Source organism: Coccinella septempunctata, chromosome 1 (genome assembly GCF_907165205.1).
Source record: "Coccinella septempunctata chromosome 1, icCocSept1.1, whole genome shotgun sequence".
Lineage (NCBI taxonomy): Eukaryota > Metazoa > Arthropoda > Insecta > Coleoptera > Coccinellidae > Coccinella > Coccinella septempunctata.
This window is the reverse complement of record NC_058189.1, coordinates 66,582,551-66,607,024: the sequence shown is the minus strand read 5'-3', so window position 1 is coordinate 66,607,024 and position 24,474 is coordinate 66,582,551. Positions and strand designations below refer to the sequence as shown.

The 24,474-nt window shown below is 36.3% G+C and overlaps 1 protein-coding gene across 1 annotated transcript in view; it reads left to right on the top strand.

Moving 5' to 3' along the window:
- The first annotated feature begins 7,048 nt into the window (after positions 1-7,048).
- Positions 7,049-24,474, top strand: part of LOC123320088 (homeobox protein caupolican) — a 59,155-nt gene continuing 41,729 nt past the window's right edge. Inside the window, exon 1 of the mRNA XM_044907261.1 lies at positions 7,049-7,651. Within this exon, the coding sequence (XP_044763196.1) occupies positions 7,613-7,651 (39 nt within the window). The 5' untranslated portion in view covers positions 7,049-7,612. The remainder of the gene's footprint in view (positions 7,652-24,474) is intronic.

The following is a 24,474-nucleotide window of genomic DNA, read 5'->3' as shown; positions in this document are numbered from 1 at the left end:
ATTGGTGGTGCGACCGCGTCGGTATGACCATTAATAACGGTTTGGGACGGGTGGTCGTTTTTTGTCCGCGGCTCACGTTCGTATGATTTGAGGAGTGGAGGTTGTTGTTATCTTTTGATTGGGTTATAAAGAAGGATTAACAGTTTTATGGGTTTCGTTGCTTGTCCACGGGTCCGAGATGATCAACGGCGCTTGTTTGAATTTTATCTCGTTCATTAACGGCAACAAATCATTAGGGCTCGGATAAGAGTTATGAGGGGAATAATTCTTCTCGAATGAAAGAGGGGACGTTTTTCTAAGTTACTACCCTGAGATTTACATCTTCCCTTCGACTTGATTTGAATCGGAAATCCTAATTCTAAGGCACCATAGTCTTGTATTTGTGTTAATTTTTTTAGGGGATGTTTTTTCCGAAACAATGTAAGGGTTATGATGCAGTTTCCGGATCTTTTCCGAATTGGGTTGTGAATTTTAGGTCAATCTGATATATAGAACTCAATTTTATTTTCCTATATTTGTCTTGCTTTGTTTTTTTTCTGGTAACTTGGAGAAGACTCCCTGGATTTCCTTTTTTTTCGAGGAAAGGATCAATTTTTGCAGTGCGAGATGCCCTTCAACATAAAATATTTCAGCTCGAAGGACCATAATGTCCAACGAAGAAGGAACACTGAAAAAAATTGTATACTGGAATTGCCTGTAAATTGAAATCCTGTTACATAAAAACTACTTTTTTAACAGAAACTGGAAACATACTGCTGACCTAACATTTCGATTCCTGTCAAACTGGAGTATGTTGTGTGAAGTGGAAGAAATGAAGGGTTTGCAGAAAACAAAACTTTGGTATTCTCTATAATGCATTCCTGTTGTAGGGAAACAATATTTTGTTGATGCAGCTAGACTGAAATGTGATCATTACAGGAACTGTTGTAATAAAACAAATCATTCTGCTTTTGCGCTACATTTTTGTTAGAGAAACTGGAACATACTGTCGACCTAACATTTCGATTCCTGTCAAACTGGAGTATGTTGTGTGAACAGGAAGAAATGAAGGGTTTGCAGGAACCAAAACTTTGGTATTCTCTATAGAGAATTCATGTTATAGGGAAACAATATTTTGTTGATATAGCTAGACGGAAATGTGATCATTGTAATAAAAAAGCGTTCTGCTTTTGCGCTACACTTATGTTAGAGAAACTGGAAACATACTGTCGACCTAACATTTCGATTCCTGTTAAACTGGATGGAGTAGTCGTGTGAACAGGAAGAAATGTAGGGTTTGCAGGAACCAAAACTTTGGTGTTCTCTATAATGGATTCCTGTTATAGGGAAATAATATTTTGTTGATGCAGCTAGACTGAAATGTGATCATTATAGGAACTGTTGAGTTTAAAGAAGGAATAACGAAGCTTTCTGCTTTTGCCTTAGTACAAGGAATGCGTTTGGGACTCTGGTTACTTGAGATCGTTTCGCCTGTGAAATAATTTTAGTGCTGATGGCTGTTCTAGGATGATTTCAAAACTTGGATACTCGGAGATCGAGCATTTCAAAAATCGATTTTTCGAATACAAATCCTTGTTTGCATTAATAGGTCGTCAAAAGTGATGAAGAACGAAGCCAATAACTAGGTACTGTATGACAGAATGTGAGTATAGAATATTAGACTAGTTTTATTGAGCTTTTATGGTCTTGAATGGCTTTAGATGATCACCATCTTTCATTCTTTTTTCTAGCTAGCAAAGAGCAAATGAACATTATTGCTGAATTTGCAAGGCCGGATTAACCTCAGGGCAAAAAGGGCAATTGCCCAGGGCGAATTCAGTATTGGGGGCGAATTCATTGTCACTAAATACGGAAATCACTGAAATCGAGAAAACCGATTCCAAATAATACACTGCGCAAAAAAATTAACGCACATTCTGAAAATTTCAATTTTAATGAAAGTTAACTCTACATTGAATTTATAAATTATTTTTTATGTTCTCTCGGGAAAGTTTTGAACGAAACAAGACACATGGAATAAAAATTCAGGATTTCACCGAATCTTATGTGAAAGAAGAGAAATGAACAATTTTCAAAATACTGAAATGCTGATAAGTGATTTAATACTTGGTATTTCCACCCCTTGCTTGCGTTAATTACAGCTCGGCAACGACGGTTTATACTCAAAATGAGTGATCTTAAAATGTTCTGATCTAATCCTTCCCAGATTTCTCCGAGATGAATTGCTAAGTCATTAAGAATAGCTGGATGATTTTCTGAACTTCTCAGCCTTCTATTGAGGTTGTCCCAAACCTGCTCAATCGGATTGAGATCTGTACTTCTTGCTGGCCATTCCATTCGAGAGACTTCAACCTCTTCAAGGTACTCCTGAACGATGCGCGCACGATGAGGTCTGGCATTATCGTCCATAAAAATGAAATTTTAACCAATGTATAGGTCAAATGACACTACATGCTCTTCAAGAATCATTCAGTCTCGTGAAACACAAAAAAACGGCTGCATGAAAAAATTTAAATTTTGCAGGATTTTTTTGCGAATATTGAACTGTCTAATGCATTCTTAACATTGGTTTACTCTTAATTTTTGACTCAGCGATACCTAGTTCATATAAACCTTTTTTTCCAACTACCTGTATCATATGTTCTTCATAATTTTTGCTGGCATGAAAGAACTTCATTATGAAAATATCTCTAGAGGTTCCTTTTTCATTAAATGATCATTATTGTAATATGGGGGGGGCGAAAAAATATCTTGTGCCCCGGGCGTCAAGTGGTCTTAATCCGGCCCTGTGAATTTGAGCCACAAGCAGAAGGGGAAGAAAAGTTACGTCATAGAGGCCATCTAGGATACAGGCAGCTGAGAGCTTCATAACTCACATCAAGTCCACTACCGAAATTCAAGATACTGTCAGTGATCGTCGAGAAAAAATGAAAGGTTTGAAATACCATTTACAGCCATCAGCCATTCATAATAATCGCGGGAAATTAGTTCAACAAAATTACCAATTATGTAACTGTCGATCAATTTTTCTACAAACCTTCCTTTTTTACTCATTTTGAAACACTTATATTTCTTTCAACTCCACCCTGCACCACTCCACACATGCCCCGAGATAACTTTATATGTATAGATAAGATTTACATAGGTATAGTAGTAATAAATATTTTATAAAAAATATCTTATTTTTATTTTTGCCCGATTGAGTATTTTTCATTACCCATGAAAAATATGCTACATTCAATATAATGTGTTGTATAAAATAACAACAAATTCCAGAGAATTAAACAGAAAGTAGGTTGAATGGTAGAGGAAAGTCCTGGTTCATATAACAATTATTTCCTTTCAAATTCAAAAGAACAAACTGTCATAAAAGAAGTTTTACATTATTAAGCATTACTACATATTCCAGTGTAGTCTGAGCTTTCATTGCTTAAACATAACAGGAATATTTTGTTGTATAAAACGAATAATACTGTGGATTCAGTTCAGTTGGTACGTTTGAATTTACAAGAATTAATTCCTGTACTTTGTAAAAGAATGAATTCCTGTATCTGCAAAAATTGATTTCCATTGTAACAGGAACTGTTCATCCTACAGGAATTGAGTTACTGTTATCGTTTATTGAACATAACAGGAAATTACTTCTGTGCCTATTTATAGTAGAATTTCCTTTTTTCATTTTAAAGTCGGAAAATCGCGTTAAGTTTTTGTTGGACCACCCAGTAAACAAATATGTATGATCAAAACATGAATTTGCTAGAGTCGTCCAGCCTGCTATGTCTATTAAAAAAATGGTTGAACGGAACAGAATTAGTCAACATAAATTTACTCATTATATGCAACAACGCGTGCCAGATCCTGCGAAGCCAGAGACTTCCTGGATGAATAGATCGAACGTAGAGGAGCATTGTCACATCTTAAAATAATTAAATCCTTCCAATTTCCCCTCCCCGATTCGCCTCCCCTACAAACGCCAGTTAATAAACATCAAAACAGTGTCTGACTCCCGAAACCGCGTGGAGGGGAAGCGTTGATTGACGATGGAAGGGGGCAAAGTGGATGAGTCGACTCATTCCCACTTCCATGCTTCAAACACTCCTACAATCCCCCCCCACCGTCGTGCCATCCGCGTTAAACTAAATGCTTAATAGAGAATGACGCGAGGCAATACACTCACGCCTATATTGATACGTCTAAATGCGAGATAAAAAGCCTATTCGGCTGATGATGTGTATAGGTACATTTACGATTCAGCCGAGAATCTGGAAGGAGTTGAGGGGTAGATCGGTTTTTAGGGGGCTAGAGGTGGGGAGAGGGGAAGGTTGTAAGCACTGTTTGATGGATTCATAGGTATAGGTCGTTCTTCAAAGGTTTGTTATAAGCATTTGGATTTAAGCTTCAATCCGAGAAGATTTTCTGATTTTCCATGACCAATTTGTTTGAATTGCTAATTTCTTTCAATTTTTTGGAAATAGGAAAAGGCGTAGCTTTTAAATATTATACTTCTATTTGGCGCCTACTAATGGATCGGAGGTTGCGAAATGTAGAAGATAGAAGAAATAATCCTCTGAAAAATATTAACCGTTGACACGTGTTTCGGGCTTTTGGCCCCCATCAGTACGATGAAAAAGTGCACAGTTCCTTCATCATCCTACGTTTCATATGTAGAAGCCTATACTACTTCTGTTGTCCTATTTTTATTATAGTATGCCATCATCCAAACTCCATGATGTTCATTCAAGGAAAAGAACAAGAAATTCCTCTTTTTATAGAATTTTATTGGACTGATGAGTTCCCATTTCGAAATAAGCAAGCATTTCTATGATCGCAACTTTGATTTAGTATCGTCAGTGATTTCTGCTAGAAGTGCTATTAAAGAACATACATCATACATACAAAATATGGTCCTTAGGACACCTAGTTTTGTTAGAAAAATTACTGATTTCTTGAAGGTTTATGATATTTTTGTGGTTCGTATTTGGTTCGATAATGGGCTACTGCAACTGATCTGGTATTGTGTAGTATCAATTGTGTAATAGTCGCGAGTTTAACATGCTTCTGGAAGCTTTTCGACTGAAGCAATCCAAACGAAAGTTTAACTCAACAAGAAGTTGCTAGAATGTGGAATTCTCCTCAATTTGGGTTATCACAGCATATTCAAGTTTGAGCTGAATAATTATGAGTTTCATTCATGAATTTCTCAAATGCACCGCGGAAACTATTCAAAATCATTCTTCAAATATGAGGTTTTTAAATTTGAACCGCTTTGTTTCTAGTCCACGATTTGGCAACAGCGTCTACTAGAAAATGAAAAGAACAATGGCTTGTGTGTGAAATAACAGCTGTTGTTTTGTAGCCATAAGGCGCGTACTCACTGGCAAGCCTCAACAGCAACCGGCCATAAAATTTTACGAACTTCCTCGTTCGTCGCAGACTTCATAGACAGCAATCTTTTTCTATTTCATCAAGATAGTGTATTTGTTGTCCTTTATTATCAACGCATATTTCAGTCGATGTTGCCAACTTGTGCAATAGAAACGAAACGCTTTTAATTCTTAATATCCATTTTTATTTTTCAGTGCTTAAAATATTTTTTTTTCGGAAACGGTTGAAAAGGTTATTTCAAAATGTGACAAACTATTTCAAGTACTTTAAAATGAAAAATGAAAATGGGTATTTAAAATTTAAAGCGTTTCATTTCTATTGCACAAGTTGGCAACATCGACTGAAACATGCGTTGATAATAAAGGACAACAAATACACTATTTTGATGAGATAGATAAAGATGGGTGTCTATGAAGTCAGCGACGAACGAGGTGGGTCGTAAAATTTTATGGGATTTTTCTGGCCGGTTGCTGTTGAGGCTCGCCAGTGAGTACACGCCTTATGATGGCTGTACATCAACAGCTGTTATTTTATAAACAAGGCATTGTTTTTTTTTCCAGAAGGCGCTGTTGCCAAATCGTAAACTAGAAACTAAGCGATTTAAATTTCAAAACCTCATATTTGAAGAATGATTTCGATCAGTTTCCGCGTTGCATTTGAAAAATTCCTGAACGAAACTCATAATTATTAAGTTCAAACGTGCATATACTGTGATAACCCCAATTGAGGAGAATTCCCCATTACACCGCTTACCTGACCCACCGCAGACATTACAACAGCCGACAGTCCCCAATGCTTTGACGGACATCCGGCAAAACATTCCTCAAACTTTCATCGATAACCTAATCAATATAACAATGCCGAATAGAGCTATAGGAAGGCCCATCCGATATTAAACCTTTATTTTAAGGTTTTAGTAACAGAGTTTCCTTTTTAAACCTGCAGACCTCTCATTTCGTTCATTTCTCTACTATTTTGTCGCTCTAAAGCAGTCTTGTTTACTCTTGCAATTTCAGACAAGTAGAACCCAATCGTTTTTTATTTCCCTTTACGAATACATTATTACATGTACGATAATCCACTTTATGTTTGTATATTCTTTACATGATCGATTGAAATGTAAATGCCCATTGGTGTGATGGTCAAACAAGGAGTTAATGAACAATCAATAATGACAAAGAGCCATCTGTGGCAACGCACGAGTCCATAACGCGATAAGCAATCGAATAGAAGGGGTTCGACCAAATATGCTCCTCTTATAGTCAGGTAGAAGTCGACGGAAGACGGCAGCGATCAAGATCCGCCACGGAGAGGGGGGGAGGATCATAAGAACGAGGGGAATTACACACGGACGGAAAAATGACAAGCACGAGCAAAAGAGCAGAGATGTAGAGCGAGGTGAGAACACGAGCATCGGTTAGACACGATGAGCGGCCGATGTCAGCGCTCAACTACACGCGGCGATCCATCATACGATCTGGATTGGGCGAGACGTGTAGGCGGGGCGGGGCGTAACCGGGACGGATAGAAGAGAGCGCTCCTCGCCCGGCCCGCAGAGGGGAAAAAAGCGTCGCGGGAGGGGAGCGGAAAAAGAAGTAGGGCGCGATTTTTAGTGGTGGAACAGCGGAGGGGAGGCTGCAAAAATGTATCTCAGAAAGAGAGCGGTAAAGAGAACGTTATATCGGCTAGCACGGTCCCCCGAGGAAAGCCAGACCCGACACTCGCCCCGCCACCACCGTCAGCGGGCACTTTTTTCCACCGGAATCGCCACCGCGAATACTACTGCGCTTGTGTGTCGTGATCGCGCGACAATTTGTCGCCGTTAAAAGAATTCCGTGACATCAGTTAGTAGTCGCGTTCTGTAGTCGGTGGCAAAAACAGGACCCGTCGCATGAATCGTTCTGACCGCAAATCGTCCCCCTCCCCTGGTCCCGCGACCCCACTCTGCTCCACCCACTGGGCCGACTGGCAAAAATCCTACCGACAGAAAGAAAGAAGCACACGACCGACGCCGATGCAATTATCACCTGCTTGTGAACGACATTTTACACTTCTGCCGATTTTCGGACTTGTTAACTTTGTTGTTGTGCTGCCGCGGTTACGTGCTGTGAACTCGCACGTTACGCGTCTGTGACTGTGATTATTGTGATTATAGTGTCTTCTGTGCGATGCGTCGTCGTCCACTGGAGGGCATCTGAGAGCTGAGTGCGTCCCGTGTGGGACAACCATGTCCCAGTTTGGCTTCCGAGCTTCGCCTAACACTCAGGTACGGGCAAGTTCTGTGTGCTCTATAATTAAGGATCAGGGGGTTATTGCGCAGCGCTGGCTGCTGCTTCAGCGCTCACACTAAGGTCCTGCAGAGGCAGGATCGTTTGCTTTCATTATCCTTCTTTAAATATCTAATACTTTTCTTTGGGATAATGCCAAAAGGACGATAAAAACGCAATTGCCCTCAGAAATCAATTTAAATCGAATTTCACCTATAATTCTAGTACAAAAATCATCTGCCAATATCACCAATCAAGTACCTGTGATAATATTCGTATATACACTGCATTCACATTTATTTTAGCAGTCGGTTGGCCATGAAATGATTTTCTCAAGTTTTTCTAACTAGAACGGAGTAAGGTTAGCACTCATGAAACGTCGTTAATGTCATAACGCCGTTGCCACAACTTATATCAATTAATATTACGAAAATGCCGAAAGTGATTGAGAAAAGAGACAGGGTTTCAGGAAGTGCTATTTAAAATTCAGGTCCGCTCATTCAAATAGTTATACCCTGATATTCTAAAATCTACAATACGTCAGACGGTAGCGAACATATTCAATGTAAGAGAATTTATATAATGTTTCATCTGCGAATCTAAACGACTTATATTTCTGCTGAATATTTCCACAATCAGAAAGATCGTGAATGAAGAGGATGACAAAGAATTTCCTTCTATTGGAAGACCCAAAAAAGTGGTGGCATTCGAGAATTTTATGTTTGAGTGAATTAATGCGGAAAGTTTACTACAGAATTTTCGATGAATGTCATCGTAGAATAAGTTCCCGAAAATTGATTTTTCTATTTTTCATTTGACTTGTCCTATACATTGTAAATGTCTTAAGGTACCAATAAATACCTTATTATTATTATTATATCAATGCATCAAGACAAATACGCGCCAGTTGTCCTGCTAATTGTTTATTCAAGTGAAATTTTTTTCAAAGTTGAAGTTCATATTGATTGAAACTTCCTGTAACTCCTTTCAACTCCTTATATTGATGCAAGATGATTTTTGTTGAAGAATTTAACAGTTTTGTAATAATCTGTTAATTCCTTCGGGAGATACCCATTCCCAACCACTGCAACATATGCATTTCATCTTCGGGTTGATATTTTTGAAATCTACAACTGATGTAACGTATTCAAATTTTAGCCAAAGAGGATAACGAACATTAACTCTCCTCAAGCTAGTGCATATTATGATATTATACTGATCTCTTGAATTTTCCATGCAAATAACTTGATTTGGTATCCCTTCAATCAGTTCGTATAAACTTCAATTATGTTCGTCACATATTTTCCAAAGAGATTCGACATTGTGATAAAATACGTAATAACAGAAACTTTTACGTATAGAACGGGCAACATAGCGTTGATTTATAACCCAAAAATGTTTTGACAAGCGTCACAACCCCACATTTTCGTACTATACAGAGTGAAATGTGTCAAATTTCCATGGCTAACCGACTGCTAAAATAAAAGTGAATGGAGTATACGTACTGATTTTGAGTGTCTTTAAAGTCAGAGAGAATACCGAAAAATACATCAAAAACTATCATGTGTAAGAACACGAGTCATAGAATTCTTTAGTTGACGAATTTTTCGGTTAACTTTCCATTTCTCAGAGTGAAGACAAAAATTACGGAAAACTTTGGGAGGCTAAATTCTTTCTCTCCTGGAAAGATTGATCACTTACCTACGTTTCGATCAAATTTATAATAATTCTTGGTTTGGCCATTCTGAGAATATAGTAGGTAGTTATTAATACAATTTTTCTTCATCAGGCTTTAAAGTGCCATAAATAACGTCATTGTATTTTAATATTCTACAGAAATTATCTATCAGACCTAATGATCACCAGTATGAATCTATGTGTGTTAAGCATCTTTGAAAAATTCTTAGCTTTAGTTTTCTTCATAACCGAATAGTCAATCAAAAACTGCATCTGGGAAATTCAAAATCGGAATTATCAACTTGCTTGAATTTTCCTGTGCATATTCCTCTCTCTATTTCTTTCCAATTCACTCACAAAAATGTTCTGCTATCAATATTTACAAAAGATTCTTTGTTTTTCATTTTTGTCTTTTTTATTATTACAATTCCGATTTCATGAATGTTGTCACCAAAGTTGGGAGTATTTTAAACAGTCACCATTATGTTCAAAGAGAACATTTGTAGACACCACACTGAAATCAACCCTTGGGTAGGCGTTAGATACTTCCAAACATTTTCTAAAACATCTTAGTAGATGCTAGCACAATCGGAAATGTTTAGTGGATACTTTTAGAAATTTAAAAGATAACAATAAAATCTTTTATAGTTATAGAATGTCAAACTTCTAAACTCCATACTATAATTGAAAAAAACATTTCTGAACGTATGTTATTCATTGACAAAATAATAATAAAAGAGACACTAATCCGGGGGCATATCAATAATCTATAATATAATTAGCTCGTGAAAAGTATTTCTGCCTAAATGATCCATCTGTGGAAATGCACAGATAATCACAACTTTCTCATGTTATAAGAGGACCTAGTCAGGACCTAGTCGTAGAAAAAAAGGGGATCTGAAATTTTCCAAAGCATATTGAATCAATTATAAACAATTATAAATGAAATAGGAAACAATTCTTTTAAATGTCAACTCTCAAAAGAAAATATTTTCGTTACAATTTTTTCAAGATTCCATCAACAAATGCCCTATTACTCTATTACTTACTATAGTACTATAGAACTACATAGCTAGGCGTTGACAAGACAAAAATTCTCGACTTCAAAACAAACTTCTTGTCTTGCCTTGAGAAGAAGTCAAGAAATTTATAAAAATCTTCCTTGGCATATTAAATCTTGTCTCGACTCAAGAAGTTATTTTAAGTTATCTTTTTTTCAACATTACCTACGAGTTTACCTTTTACTATTATCTATCTATCAATACGCCTCTGCTAACGGACCCAGTTTTGTCAATTGAACTTCACGTTGCCACTTTCTACGTCATCACCCTGGCTTTGAACTGAATTGAAACTTCTTTCTATACTTACTCTTGATTATCACAAAGTGGTAGTCTTATTTTCTTAAGTGACATTGACTCTTCAGTAAACAGAACTTCTGCTGAGCCATTTGGCTCCGATTCTGACTCAGAATATTCACTAACAAGCAAGAACAGAAACGTATGTTTCAGTAAAAATATAAAATGAGTGAAACTAAAGCAACTTCGACTAATGCGAGTGAAAATGATAAAACTGAATCTGAAAAACGTAGCTGCGAAATCGGCAGTAAAATAAAAAAGCAGTAGCATTCACAAAACCAAGATGGTGGTGGGTACTAGTGGCAATACTGTCAGGAGTTATCTTTTTCACAAATAAACATGTTTTAGCGTATTTATCGTCAGACAAGATATTTCTAGATTTCTTGTTTTCTTCACAAGAAATCTATGTATTGACATTGACAAATTCTGAAACTACTTCTTGTTCGTGAAATTTTCTAGAACTTGACGACCCCTATGCTGAAATGTTGCGTTTCCATCAGGAAACTGTATCGCACAGAAAATTAAAGCTATTCCTCGATATCGACTCATTTATCTAACCATTCATCGCATTGAACAACTAAAATCTCTCTTATCGCTCTAACAAATCGACATACCCATTAAAAAGTTTACTTTGTAAATTATTTGTGAAATTTTCTCATTCCATACCTCAAATCACGTCATTTGAAGGAAGGTAACGACATGAGGAAGTGACAGTTACATTAGCCATCTATCTACCACATTTTCAATTGGTTCGAAATTGTCGGTTGATTACTCTGTGAAACGTTCGAGAAGCATCGGTAATTTGATGATTTTGAAACCACATCAAATCGTTGGATAATGATCGATAGGTATTGCTGCTTTTCTTGAAGAATTTATGGTCAGAAAACTGGCTCAGAATTCGTTTTATGAATTTGTCAATTTCTTCCTATGAATTTTCTAGTTGTCTATTTTATATACCTATCTTAAAATTTTCATTTTCTACTTTGATTCAATTTATGTGAATATCACTATCTAATAATTTATGGTTGTTTCTTTGCAAACGATGTTGAAAAACTTATTTCTAATTGTTCCATTATCGAAAAGTGTTCTGTTGTCATTCAGAATGCTGAAGGCTAATATGAAGATGAATTCAGATATAAAATTGAAGAGTTGTATTCTTTATTCTGGGATAATAATGTAGTAGCAGTAGCATCTTTATGGCCCAGTATTAGACCCATTCTTCAAGCCATCATCACAAGCACCTAAACCACAACCATAAATCAGAAATATCCGCAGTCGTCAACCAACAAACGAGGTGTCATAATTACACAGCCCCAGGGCTGCTAGACCCTCTCTGGCACTGATTATAACCTTCAACTTGTGGGCGTTAACAGTTCCTCAGCTCTGTCGGCTCTTCCTGATGGCCTCCTTCATTCATATTTCCCGCAGATCAAACAGGGTTTTACACCTACAAAACCCGAGATAAGAAGTGCCTCTTTGAGAAGTTTGTTTGAACAAGCAGTTTTCAAAGCGATACGCTATATCCAGGCGGTCTCTTTGTACTTTTCGATGAGTAAACATTCGACGTTTACTGATCGTTCTCGGCTTACTTGAAAAGAGAAGACGGCTGGTTTCGCTGACTTTTGTTTCGGGAATGGATTTGTTATCAAATAATATTCAGCGACTAAGTAGAATCCGATTTGTTATGGAATATTCCGCGCTAATTCTTATGGTAGAGAGAAGATACAATTTTGCAGCTTATGCTTGTTTCTCCTTAGAAAAAGAAAGAAAAATACCCAATAGGAACTCCATCGAAGAATTATTGCAATCGGAGGAGGCCTTGAAAGTCCAGACGCACCTTAATACATGGCTATGAATTATTTCAAACAAGCGATACGTCAATTTTTGTAAATGAAAAGTTAATAGACTTTTATTGTTTGTTTACATCGAGGTACAGAGAATATTTTAGTGGTTTAATAATAGTTTTCATAAAAGTTATATCTTAATCTGTTGGAAATATCTTCAACTATCTCGTAATCACAGAAGCTTAGTGAAGTTTTCATAATAACATATATTTAAATCGTTTGAGGAGTGGCTCTCATTATTTCTATCCATGCATTGTCCTACTCTTCATCATGCACTACACGAGAAGTATTTGTAGAATTTTCAACAATGGTATTGAGGATTCTTCATTCTTTCCCAGCATATATATGCAGATGTTTTAGTTTCTATTTCACCGAGTGTTATGTCACCTTCTTCCAAATGGATGCGACTGCACTATCTTTTCTGTCAACATCAAATTCTTATCCCTATTATGTTGTTAGCGGAATGCTACTTGGGAAAATGATGGTTTTTAGAAATCGCTGAAAGGATTGCAATCCGCTGCTATAAAACTGATACAGCTTCATCAAAGAATGATCGAGAGAAAACTTACTTTTTCCCACCGATAGTTTGGTGATTAAATTGGCTATTTTCTACAGATGAAGAATAGAGAACGATCGAGTTTCCTGAATTCAGAAATCTGTAGTTACCATTAAAATCAACATGAGGTCGACCGAAATTTTAAATATGGCAATTTAACAGGGGGTTCTACAAAGCTTTGATTGCCCGATTAAGCTCATCATTATTGAAGAGGCTGTATAAAAACCAAGTGATCATGGAGAATTCATGTTGTAGGAAAGTTTTGACATTATTTGATAGTTTTTTTGGTTTTGTTCTACCGTGTATGCTTCCGTCACTGAAAACCTTAACTACTAAAGTATGTCAACATAATATAAATAGTCTCTCATAGCTGCCAAAATTTTAAGCATTATGAAACGATTCAGACCAACAAAAGGCATAAATATAATTTAAAAAACTTAGTTTCCATCGTAAGAGTTTTTTCGGATATTCATTCACAAAGTTAGCAAGCTTTTATGAACTTGTCCATTATGGAGAGTCCATAGTCTGAGTAGGTTTCATGAAACTAGACACAAAGTATTTTCAATTTCAAGAGGTCATTTCGCATCAGCGGACTATGACTGAACCTCTGAGTGCACACAAGCGCTGTTTTTGCGTGGTGCAGGGTCTACGATATAAAAAATGAGGTTTTATAGATCACTATAAAACCAAACAAAATTTCAATGTGAAACTATTTTATTACTCAATATATTTTTTGCATCGCAACATAAGAATTGTGTGCAGAGGAGTTGTCCTGTAAAAACAAAACACCTTTGTATAGCTTTCCGCGTCTTTTTTCTTGACTTTTTTCTCGTAGAGTGGTCAGTAATGTCGAATAGTAATCTCCGGTTATTGTTCTACCCTTATCCAATAAATCAATCATGATTACTCCACGGCAATCTCAAAAAACTGAGGCAAGAACTTTTCCAGCATATTTTTGGACACGAGACTTCTTAGGTCTTGGAGGACCAGAGTGTCGCTATTCCATCGATTGTTGCTTTGATTCTGGATCGTAGAAATGTACCCAAGACTCATCCATAGTAGCAATTCGTTTTAAGAAGTCTGCATCGTTTTCAAATCGAGCACAGATCGAACGCGATGCTTCTACCCTTCCACGCTTTTGGTCAACATTCAAACATTTGGGGATCCATGTTGCAGCAATTTTTCTCATATCCAAATTGACGTGAACTATATGATGAACGCCTTCGCATGAAATATTCAGATATCCGTTTTAGCCCAATTCGACGGTCTGATAAAATCATGTCATGAACTGCATCGATATTTGCGGGGACTGACACAGAAACTGGCCTTCCCGATCGGTCATCATCTTCAATGGAAAATTTACCTCTTTTGAAGCTTGCAGTCCAATTTTTCACGGTCGCCTACGAAGGACATTGATCACCAAAGGTATTAAGCATATCTTCGTAAATCTGGTTACCTTTTTACCCTTTTAAATACAGGTACTTGATTATGGCTCGATACTGCAATTTTTCGATTTTCACAATTTCGGTGGACATCTTCTTTCTTTTAATTTATTGCCTAACCCTGGTTTACTTGCAATTCATCTTGAAAATTTGGTAGCCAAGTAGCCAACTTGACATTTTTTCGAACCTTTCACACTCGTTTCGAGCTCATTAAGAATTCAAGATGAAGAAGTGACATATAACCTAAAATAACGATCAAACTCTGTGACCGTCTACCCAACTGTCACTCCACCAATGCCTCCCCGTCAAAAAACCCAGAAAATACGGACAAATGGCAGAGGAACTGAAGAAGTGCCACAAAAGATCCTCGCGAGCGATTCATCGCATTCAATCTCCGACCGGTGGTAAAAAGTTATCGGCCATTTACAACGCAGCAGCATCTACTTCGATCTCCGGCATAAGCATTGTGCGGACGCGGGCAAAAAACGTCAGAATGCCAGCTAGACGTTTCCTGGATTATTCATTTTACCGGATACACCTCGTGTAATGTCTGCTGGGAATCGTTAACTTCTTAATGAAGAATAGGGAGTGATTAGTATCGTGTCTCTTAGCGATGTTGAGGACTGAATTAATTCCCTTTTTTGTTCCGATCTGGTCTCTCTGGTGGAACCTTTATTTTTTTACGGGACGGTATGAATAAGAGAGTCAAGTGTACGACTACATCTAGAATATTGTACTACTTCACGGGGCATCACCTTGTTTTGTCCTGGCAGTGGATTCTGCAACTCGTGGACAAACTCGCTGATGAGTGAACGAGCACTTGGGTCTATGATCTATGTCCACTAAGTGATGTAGAAAACAGAACACCTAGAATAGGGAATACTCCTTCTGAATGAAAATGACGAAAAATTATTTTAAGCACTTAAAAATGAAAAATAAAAATGGGTATTTAAAGTTTAAAGTGTTTCGTGAGAATTGTACAAGCTGGCAACATCGACTGAAATATGCCTTGATAATAAAGGAAAACAAATGCATTTTCTTGACGAGATAGACAAAGATGGCTGTCTATGAAGTCTGCGACGAACGAGGAAGGTCGTAAAATTTTATGGGATTTTTATGGCCAGTTGCAGTTGAAGCTCGCCAGTAAGTACGCGCCTGTAGATCAACAGCTGTTATTTTATAAACAAGCTGATCGGACATTGTTCTTTTCATTGCCTTGTATGCGCTGTTGCCATATCTCAAACTTCGCACAAAGCGATTTAAATTTTGAAACCCCATATTTGAAGGATGATTTTGAATAGTTTCCGCGGTGAATTTGAAAAAATCATGAATTAAACTCATACTTATTCAGTTTAAACTTGCATATGCAGTGATAACCCAAATTGAGGAGAATTCCCAATCGATCTAATCATTAGAAAAAATTTCAAGAAATACATTTGGTCAGAATAGAAACGGTTAGTTTTTCTATACAGGATGAGTCTTTGACTAATACAAATATTTTAACAGTAAATTCTTGAGGCCAAAAGAATCACTTTTTTTATACCATTTTGTCCGATTCGGCCCTGCTAAAAAGATATAGCCATTTTAAGTTTTCATCATGACCTGTGCCACTCTTGGAAAAACAAAATTAGCTTCAGAATAATCAGCTTAATCTGTGATACCACAAATCTGTGGATATTTTAAACAGAGTTGTATTCAGCCAAAGTACCCGATTTTTCTAATTTCACAGATACTCTTCAATTTTTGAACGTCAAATTACTCGAAAGGTGCATTATACGAGAAAATAAGAAGAATGCTTTTATTTCACAAAATGTTCAAATATTCATAAGATATATAGCGTCCAACTTAGTTTCAAGAGTTGGGTTCTTTGATTTTTTGGTATTTTTATAGTACGTAATGGTCATAATGAGAAAACTGGAGATGTGGGTGATATCTTGTGTTCGAAAAAGATTCATCAAATAAATGAAAAACTATATCCCAAAATTCACTTCATTGGATAAAACCGTTTGTGAGATAGAACTAAAAATAACATTTTTTATGGTTTTTCAACAGCCTGTATCTTTTAAACCTCGCCGATTCGGAAAAAATGGTAAGGGAAAAAAGTGTTTCTTTTGACCTCAAGAATCTACTGTTGAAATATTTGTACGAGTCAATAACTCACCCTGTATAAGGTAATAAACAGAAAGAATTGAAATAATTACTTGATTTATCAAGAAAAACCAGTGCGGCAACCCTACAACAAATGTATCATCAAAATCGCAGAATAAATGAATAAATATTCGATTGATATACGCAGCATGTTTAGAGGAAAAAATAATGTTGTTTAAAATTTAAATGTGAATATTTCGAAAACGAATGAATTAAATAACAAAAAATTAAATATGCTGAACTCATAATTTAAAGCCCTTTCAAAGGAGGTATCACTTGCCCCATCCTTCCTAATCAAAATTTAGGGATTGGGGTTGCAGCACTAAGGGTTGAAAAGATACGGTTCCAAATTTGATCTCAGAAGTTGTCCTCGTCGAATCAAAAATCGAAGTGTCCGAGAATTTTTGGAAATGAGTTAATTTCATGTGATATTCCATTTATGTACTTCGTTTTCAAACGCCCACCCTTTGGTGGTGTTACCAAAAAAGTAACATATGGAGAGTTATTTGTGTTATCGTCTGTTGTTGCAAAAAAAGTAAGATCGTGTTTTTTTAGCCTCAATTCGCTTTGGTTCATCGTATAATACGTTGTGAAGGGTTGATTTAATTTTATCACAGTGTCTACAGTGAGAAGACGAGCAAATTTTATCTCTGTAGCTACATACGCATTTTCGGTAGAATTCACAGTTGCATAAAAAATAATTTCTGACTTTTTCTTGCCAAAATCCTGCATAGAATTCTCCAGAGAATTTTCGGCTGTTACAAACGGGCTTTATACCAAGTGCTCGACTGGCTTGGTGCAGATCCCATTAGGCCTCACGATCTCAAGATAGAAAATGTCCGGGACGTTCTATGTCGCTCAGTATATCAATGTTCCTTTCGACGTGATGCAGTTTCCAGCCCGTCGAGCACCGTCAACCACCATATGGCGTCTTCGGATGTCGCAGATAACGGTGCCGCCGTTCCCATTCCAATAAATTGATTGATATTATTTTTTACCTCCAATTGTCATTGTCATGAGACATAGCAGGCATTATTAAGGATCCGGCCGGAGTAGTTCCAGCCTGGCAAAACACGGTCCACATTGTGAAGTTCATAAATATTAAAGTCAATAAGAAGGAATTTTCGTGCTTAATTAATGATAACGAGGATTTTATACGTGGACGAGTTGTTAATTCTCGGAGCGCATCTACGTGATATGATGCTAGTGATGACTTGTCTGTTTCTTAGTGCTGACATGGATGTTACATTAATTGCTAGTGTTTTTTAGACCGTTCTGTAAATAGCAGGACCGCCTCAGTGGCGTGCGGACGGACTCGAAATATATCTCTCGCTGGTAACGCCTGTTATACTGGGTGTTTACTGAAGGTACGACGACAATGTTTCTGGACAAGGAATTGCCTCCTGCATTTTTGTCGCATTTTCAACAAACACCCTGTATAAGTATCGGTGAATCAGTTAGAAATTCCTCCCAAGAAGGCAAAGGGTGATGTTCTAAGATATTAACGTAAAATATAACAATTTTAAGATTGTTTTAGAGATTTTCTTATTGTTGCTGTATACATTTAGTTGTTTTCTGATTTTTCTTCCCCAACAACGTTATTCAAATGAATCAATATCAATGATGGCATATACAGGGTGAGTCAATATAACTAGATATCTTTTCAAAATTTTTGCCTGTAGAAGAATGATTCAAACTATGGTGGATCCACTCTAATTAGCTCTTGAGCTAAAATGATTTTTGTGGTTAAAAACGATACTACTCTGCTTTTTCAAAGGGGAATACCCAATTTTATATCATATCCTGAATCTACATGACATTCTGTTTTCGAAATAGGCCACTTATTACGATAAATTTCATGGTTATGGTGGTTTTAAGTGGAGATCACATCTTGGAAACCCTCCTAGATAAATGTATGAGTTTTTTATTGAATTCTCGAAGAATTTTCAAGTCTTGTTTTTCGGATCACTCTACATTTGGTCCGAAAGACAGTGTTGACACTGACACTGCAGTTTTTAAAAATAACCTTTGAAAAAATTAGGTTGTCCAACAGACAAAAGTTCAGGGTAAACCAATTCAAAAAATGGACTTATAGACATTTTGTGAAAGTCATTTCGCAGTGTTTTTTGGACCAGCTTTAGAGCGATCCGAAAAACTGAAGAAGACTTGAAAACTGCTCGGGGATTTAATTTAAAAAAAGCATACATTCATCTTTTACGATTAACAAGATTAAATGTCTAGTTAAAACCATTATAACCACGAAATTTTTCAGAAAATGTGGCCTACGTCAAAAAGGCATACAGATACATTATTACAATTGGGGTATACAAGCGGTTTTATCGACTGAAATGAATTTCGGAATATAGTTTTTCGTTTATTTGATGAATCTTTTTCGAACACCCACGTCTTCCAGTTTTCTCATTATGACCATTACGTACCATAAAAATAACGAAAATTCAAAGAACCCAACCCTTGAAACTAAGTGTGACGCTATCTAATGAATATTTGAATGTTTTGTAAAATTAAAGTATTCTTCATATTTTCGCGTGTAATGCTCCGTTTTCGAGTAATTTGATGTTCAAATATAAAAAACATTTGTGATATTCGAAAAATTGAGTACTTTTACCGAATGCAACTCTTTTTAAAAGATCCACAGATGTGTAGTTTTGTTTTTCCAGGGGCGGCACATAATGAAAAATTTAAATGGCTATATCTGGCCGAATCGGAAAAAATGGTATGGGAAAAAAGTGTTTCTTTCGACCTCCAGAATCTACTGTTAAAATATTCGTACGAGTCAAAGACCATAGGGTACCATCCAACAACGTTTTTATGGAAATGACAGGAGACATATTCATTCCTCGCTCAATATCCGATAATTCCATCGGTAATAATGCACCAAAAAGGCATAAAAGATGCGTCTAGAGATAAATTGGGCAAAATATTCGGCAAGCATTGACGGGCGTCGATGCGTAAACCAAAACCATCAAAGCATCCCCTCTAACCGACAAAAGCACCCCGATAAACAAACTGAAATCGAATTTATTTCCACAAAATAAGAGCCAGGAAACGATACATCACTCCTAAGCATCCTTTTCCCCCGCAGAACCTACGTGCCAGACAGAGACGGACGCTACAGCGCGAGGAAACATAACGCAGGGGGGGCAAAGTGTGCCCCTTTTGATTTATAACGATTTAATATTTATTTTGATGGGTGAAATTCGGCGTAACTAAGGCCCAAAAGAGGGTCACGACCATCTGCTGAATTATATTGGGAGGTTTCGGGCGATACTACGCTCAATGCACGGGCACAATAAGGACCAAGGTTTTCATGCCTTTTGTTACGTCTATTTGGTTTTTACTGCGTTTCAATGGGACATTCGGTATACCTTTCGCTCGGTGTGGCCGTAATCCGTTCCAGCTTTGAATTTATGGACTGATTAAGAGATTTATGTCAGGAAAATAGAGAATTTTCATTCGGGACAAAACTGATAATTGAATAAGTCAAAATGATGGACAGAATACATCAATTACACAAAGAAATAGCTAAAGCAGCTGTTTTTTTTCAGCAGTTATCATGATGTGCGTTCATTCTTGTTTATAGAAGGACGGTGACCATCCAAATCAGGAATCAAATATTACAATTTTTCGCATTTCTATTAGAGTTTGGTGTAAATTAACGTCACATGCAGATACGATGATTTTTCATTCGTCAAGACTGCACAGAGGTCAATGAAATTTTGAGATATATTACTAGAAGAGTTGCTTCCTTAGAATATGTATCACATTCAGATCTACGATGATTTTTCTAGGAGATACGTGTGTTGAAAGTCGACCCTCGAAAAATTCCCTAAAAAATGGGTTCAGTTAAAAATTCGTCAAGACCAAACTGTTATATCATGGTCGATGAAATTTCAAGATTTATCACTAAAAGAGTTGCTTTTTTAGACTGTGTATAACATTTAAATCAACGATTTTTCTGGGAGATACGCGTGTCAAAAATTGATCTTGGAAAATTTCTAAAAAGATGGGCTCGGTTAAAAATTCGTCAAGACCGAACGGTTGCATCGTGGTCGATGAAATTTCGAGATTTATTACTAGAGGAGTTGCTCTTTTAGAATATCTATGTATCACATTTATATCTATGTACTATGATTTTTCTGGGAGGTACTGGTGACAAAATTCGATTTTCGAAAAATTCCTAAAAAGATGAGGTAGATCCGCCCTTACCTATTAAAGAACATAAACGAACAACTCCATAAAATCAGGATATTGAGTGATTCCCTTAATTTCTCGTCCGTATGAATAACGCACATCAGTCAATTCTACAAGGCATCAAAATGGCATCGAGTTTACCGGCGTAGAACGTCAGGTTGAAAACGCGAAAAAACGTGACGTGCTGTTCGAAAATTCATTGGGATTTTTATCGCTTTTCACACACGGGTGAAAACGGTCGAAAAAAAGCGGGGTAACCTATCCCTATCAATAAAAATAGACGGATGGCGGGGCATTTTTTACAGATACGGGCTATGAAATCGCAGTTTGATCTATCGGCGTCCATCACGCTGTATAATCCGTCGATAAATCATCTTTAGGCCTCTATTTCAAGGAATCTAGTGGAGAAAATTATACTCCATTCACTTTTATTTTAGCAGTCGGTTGGCCATGCAAATTTGACACATTTCACTCTGTATATTACGAAAATGTGGGGTTATGACGCTTGTCAAAACATTTTTGGGTTTTAAATCAACGATATGTTGCCCGTTCTACGTAAGAGTTTCTGTTATTACGTATTTTATCGCAATGTCGAATCTCTTCGGAAAATATGTGACGAACATAATTGAAGTTTATACTTATTGAAGGCATACCAAATCCAGTTATTTGCATGGAAAATACAAGAGTATAATATCTTAATATGCACTAGCTTGAGGAGAGTCAATGTTCGTTATCTTCTTTGGCTAAAGTTTGAATACGTTACATCAGTTGTAGATTTCAAAAATATTAACCCGAAGATGAAATGCATATGATGCAGTGGTTGAGAATGGGTATCTCCCGAAGGAATTGACAGATAATTACAAGAATGTTAAATATTCAACAAAAATCATCTTGCTTCAATGTAAGTAAAAGGAATTTAAAGAAGTTTCAAATCAAGATGAACTTCACCTTTGAACAAAAATTTCACATGAATAAACAATCAACAGGACAACTGGCGCGTATTTGTGGCTGTTCATCATTGATATAATAATAATAAGTAGGTATTTATTGGTACCTCAAGACATTTACAATGTAAAGGACAAGTCAAATGAAAAATAGGAAAATCAATTTTCGGGAACTTATTCTACGATGACATTCATCGAAAATCCTGTAGTAAACTTTTCGCATCAATTCACTCAAACATAAAATTCTCAAATGCCACCAATTTTTTGGGTCTCCCAATTGAAGGAAATTCTTTGTTATCCTCTTCATTCACAATCTTTCTGATTGTGGAAATATTCAGCTGAAATATAAATTGTTTAGATTCAGATGAAACATCATAAAAATTCTCTTACATTGAATATGTTCGCTACCGTCTGACGTATTGTGGATTTTAGTATAACAGAGTATAACTATTTGAATGAGCGGACCTGAATTCTAAATAGTACTTCCTGAAACTCTGTCTCTCTTTTTTCAATCACTTTCGGCATTTTCGTAATAAAAATTGATATTAGTTGTGGCAACGGCGTTATGACATTAACGACATTTCATGAGTGCCAACCTCACTCCGTTCTAGTTACAAAAACTTGAGAAAATTATTTCATGGCCAACCGACTGCTAAAATAAATTTGAATGGAGTGTACATCATGTGCTTTTAAACGTTCTAATACTTTTTCAGCAAGCCACATTGGCTTATTGTTACGCCTATTTGAATATTTATTCTAATATTCCTTGTAGAACATTAATTTACCTTAATGAGCAACCGTATCACAGCCAAGATCTGCTATCCCAAAGTGAAATATGATTAGTGTCCGAGGCAGCATTACATAAGCCTTCCAATGTTAAATTCTCATTATAGACTACCTATTTCACGAAAAATTTTCAAAACACATTCAATTCACATTGTTTCAGACTGATTAACATAATTTATAGCTTCCTCGAGTTGAGAAAGCATAAATAATACTCAATTTCGGATGAATTATTCACATGTTCGATGCCCAGAATGGGCATACGAAATTTCGGGGGGCGTCCAAGACTCGGCTTTCCTCAGACAATTAATATTTCTGATACAGAACAATGCGATACCACAAAATAATGAACGTATTCAAAGTTGGGTCGTTGGGAAACGGTCTAATTAAAATTTATGAAAATTTCCATTTTTTCATTTTCTAATGAATCCAACAGCAGCTCGGTTTCGGGCAAGAATTTCATTTTGCGGTCTTTCTGGTCGATTTAACGCGGTAACGACTGCTGTAATGATCGCCGGAGACGTAAAAATTAATGAATTGGTACCTTGCATTGGTTTTTTTACATTCGTTACACCGATTCTCAAGGAGAAATGCAACTCCGTATCAGTACACCGGCTGGTCGAAAAATTTATACGACATTATACATACATTATGGCAAATACCATGTCCTGAATTCATATCTTCTATAAAATGTCGATCCTACTGTGATGCTTTTCAGAATTTCATCTCAATTAAGTTGGCCATTTAACTGGAAATGGATCAAACTTTTAAAGAGAGTTGCATTCGGTCAAAGTACCCAATTTTTCGAATTTCACATATATTTTTGACCATCAAAGTACCTTCTCGAAAATGGCGCATATGAAGAAATAATTTTATTTTGGAAAATGTTCAAACATTCATTAGATATCGTCTAACTTAGTTTCAAGAGTTGAATTCTTTGAATTTTTGCTACCTTATACGATTCGTAATGGTCATAATGAGAAAAATGGAAGACGTGGGTGATATCTTGTTTTCGAGAAAGATTCATCAAATACGTACAATATCCCGAAATTCATTTTATTCCATAAAACCGTTTTTGAGATTAATTGAAGATAACATTTTTTTATGGGTTTTCAACAGCCCGTATCTTCTAAACTGAGTCGATTCGAAAAAAATGGTAAACGAAAAAAGGGTTTCTATTGACCTCAAGAATTTACTGTTAAAATATATGTACGAGTCAAAAACTATATGTGCTGATGCACATTAAATCTTATAAATTTAATGATATAACTGGAAATTAAAGAATGAAGCCAAGCACCATGACAGTAAAACAATACATTCATTATAGCCCAATATAGGTTTTGTGGTTTGGTGTAATAAAATTTCCAAAATTGGAAATTTGTGAATAAAATATTATCATCTTATTTTATACAAGAATTCAAACATTTTCACGACATGTTATTATTGAATTGAATTTTTAATCGCGTAAATTCAATGTGTAAGATTTAAAACCTACATTGATTTCGCTTTTCGTTCAAATCTCGAAATTTATTGGATACGTATCGCCACATACTCATCTTATCAGAAAAAATTCCAGATAAGGTATAATGCAATTCTGATATGATTCAAATAGATTGTTCACTTGTATTTTGCACATATTTTTATCTACAGGATGGTCTCTAACGAAAGAGAAATCTTGTATACTTCATATTATCATATAAAGACTAAGCCAAACACACACAGGGTGTGATAGTAAACTTCAATACAGGGAGATTAAAAACCTGGCCAATGATATCATTTGACAGAAACCCACTTGCCTATTTACTATTTCAAGATGCATAAATTGAAATTAGTATGAGTGCAGTGTAACTTTGATTGCAAT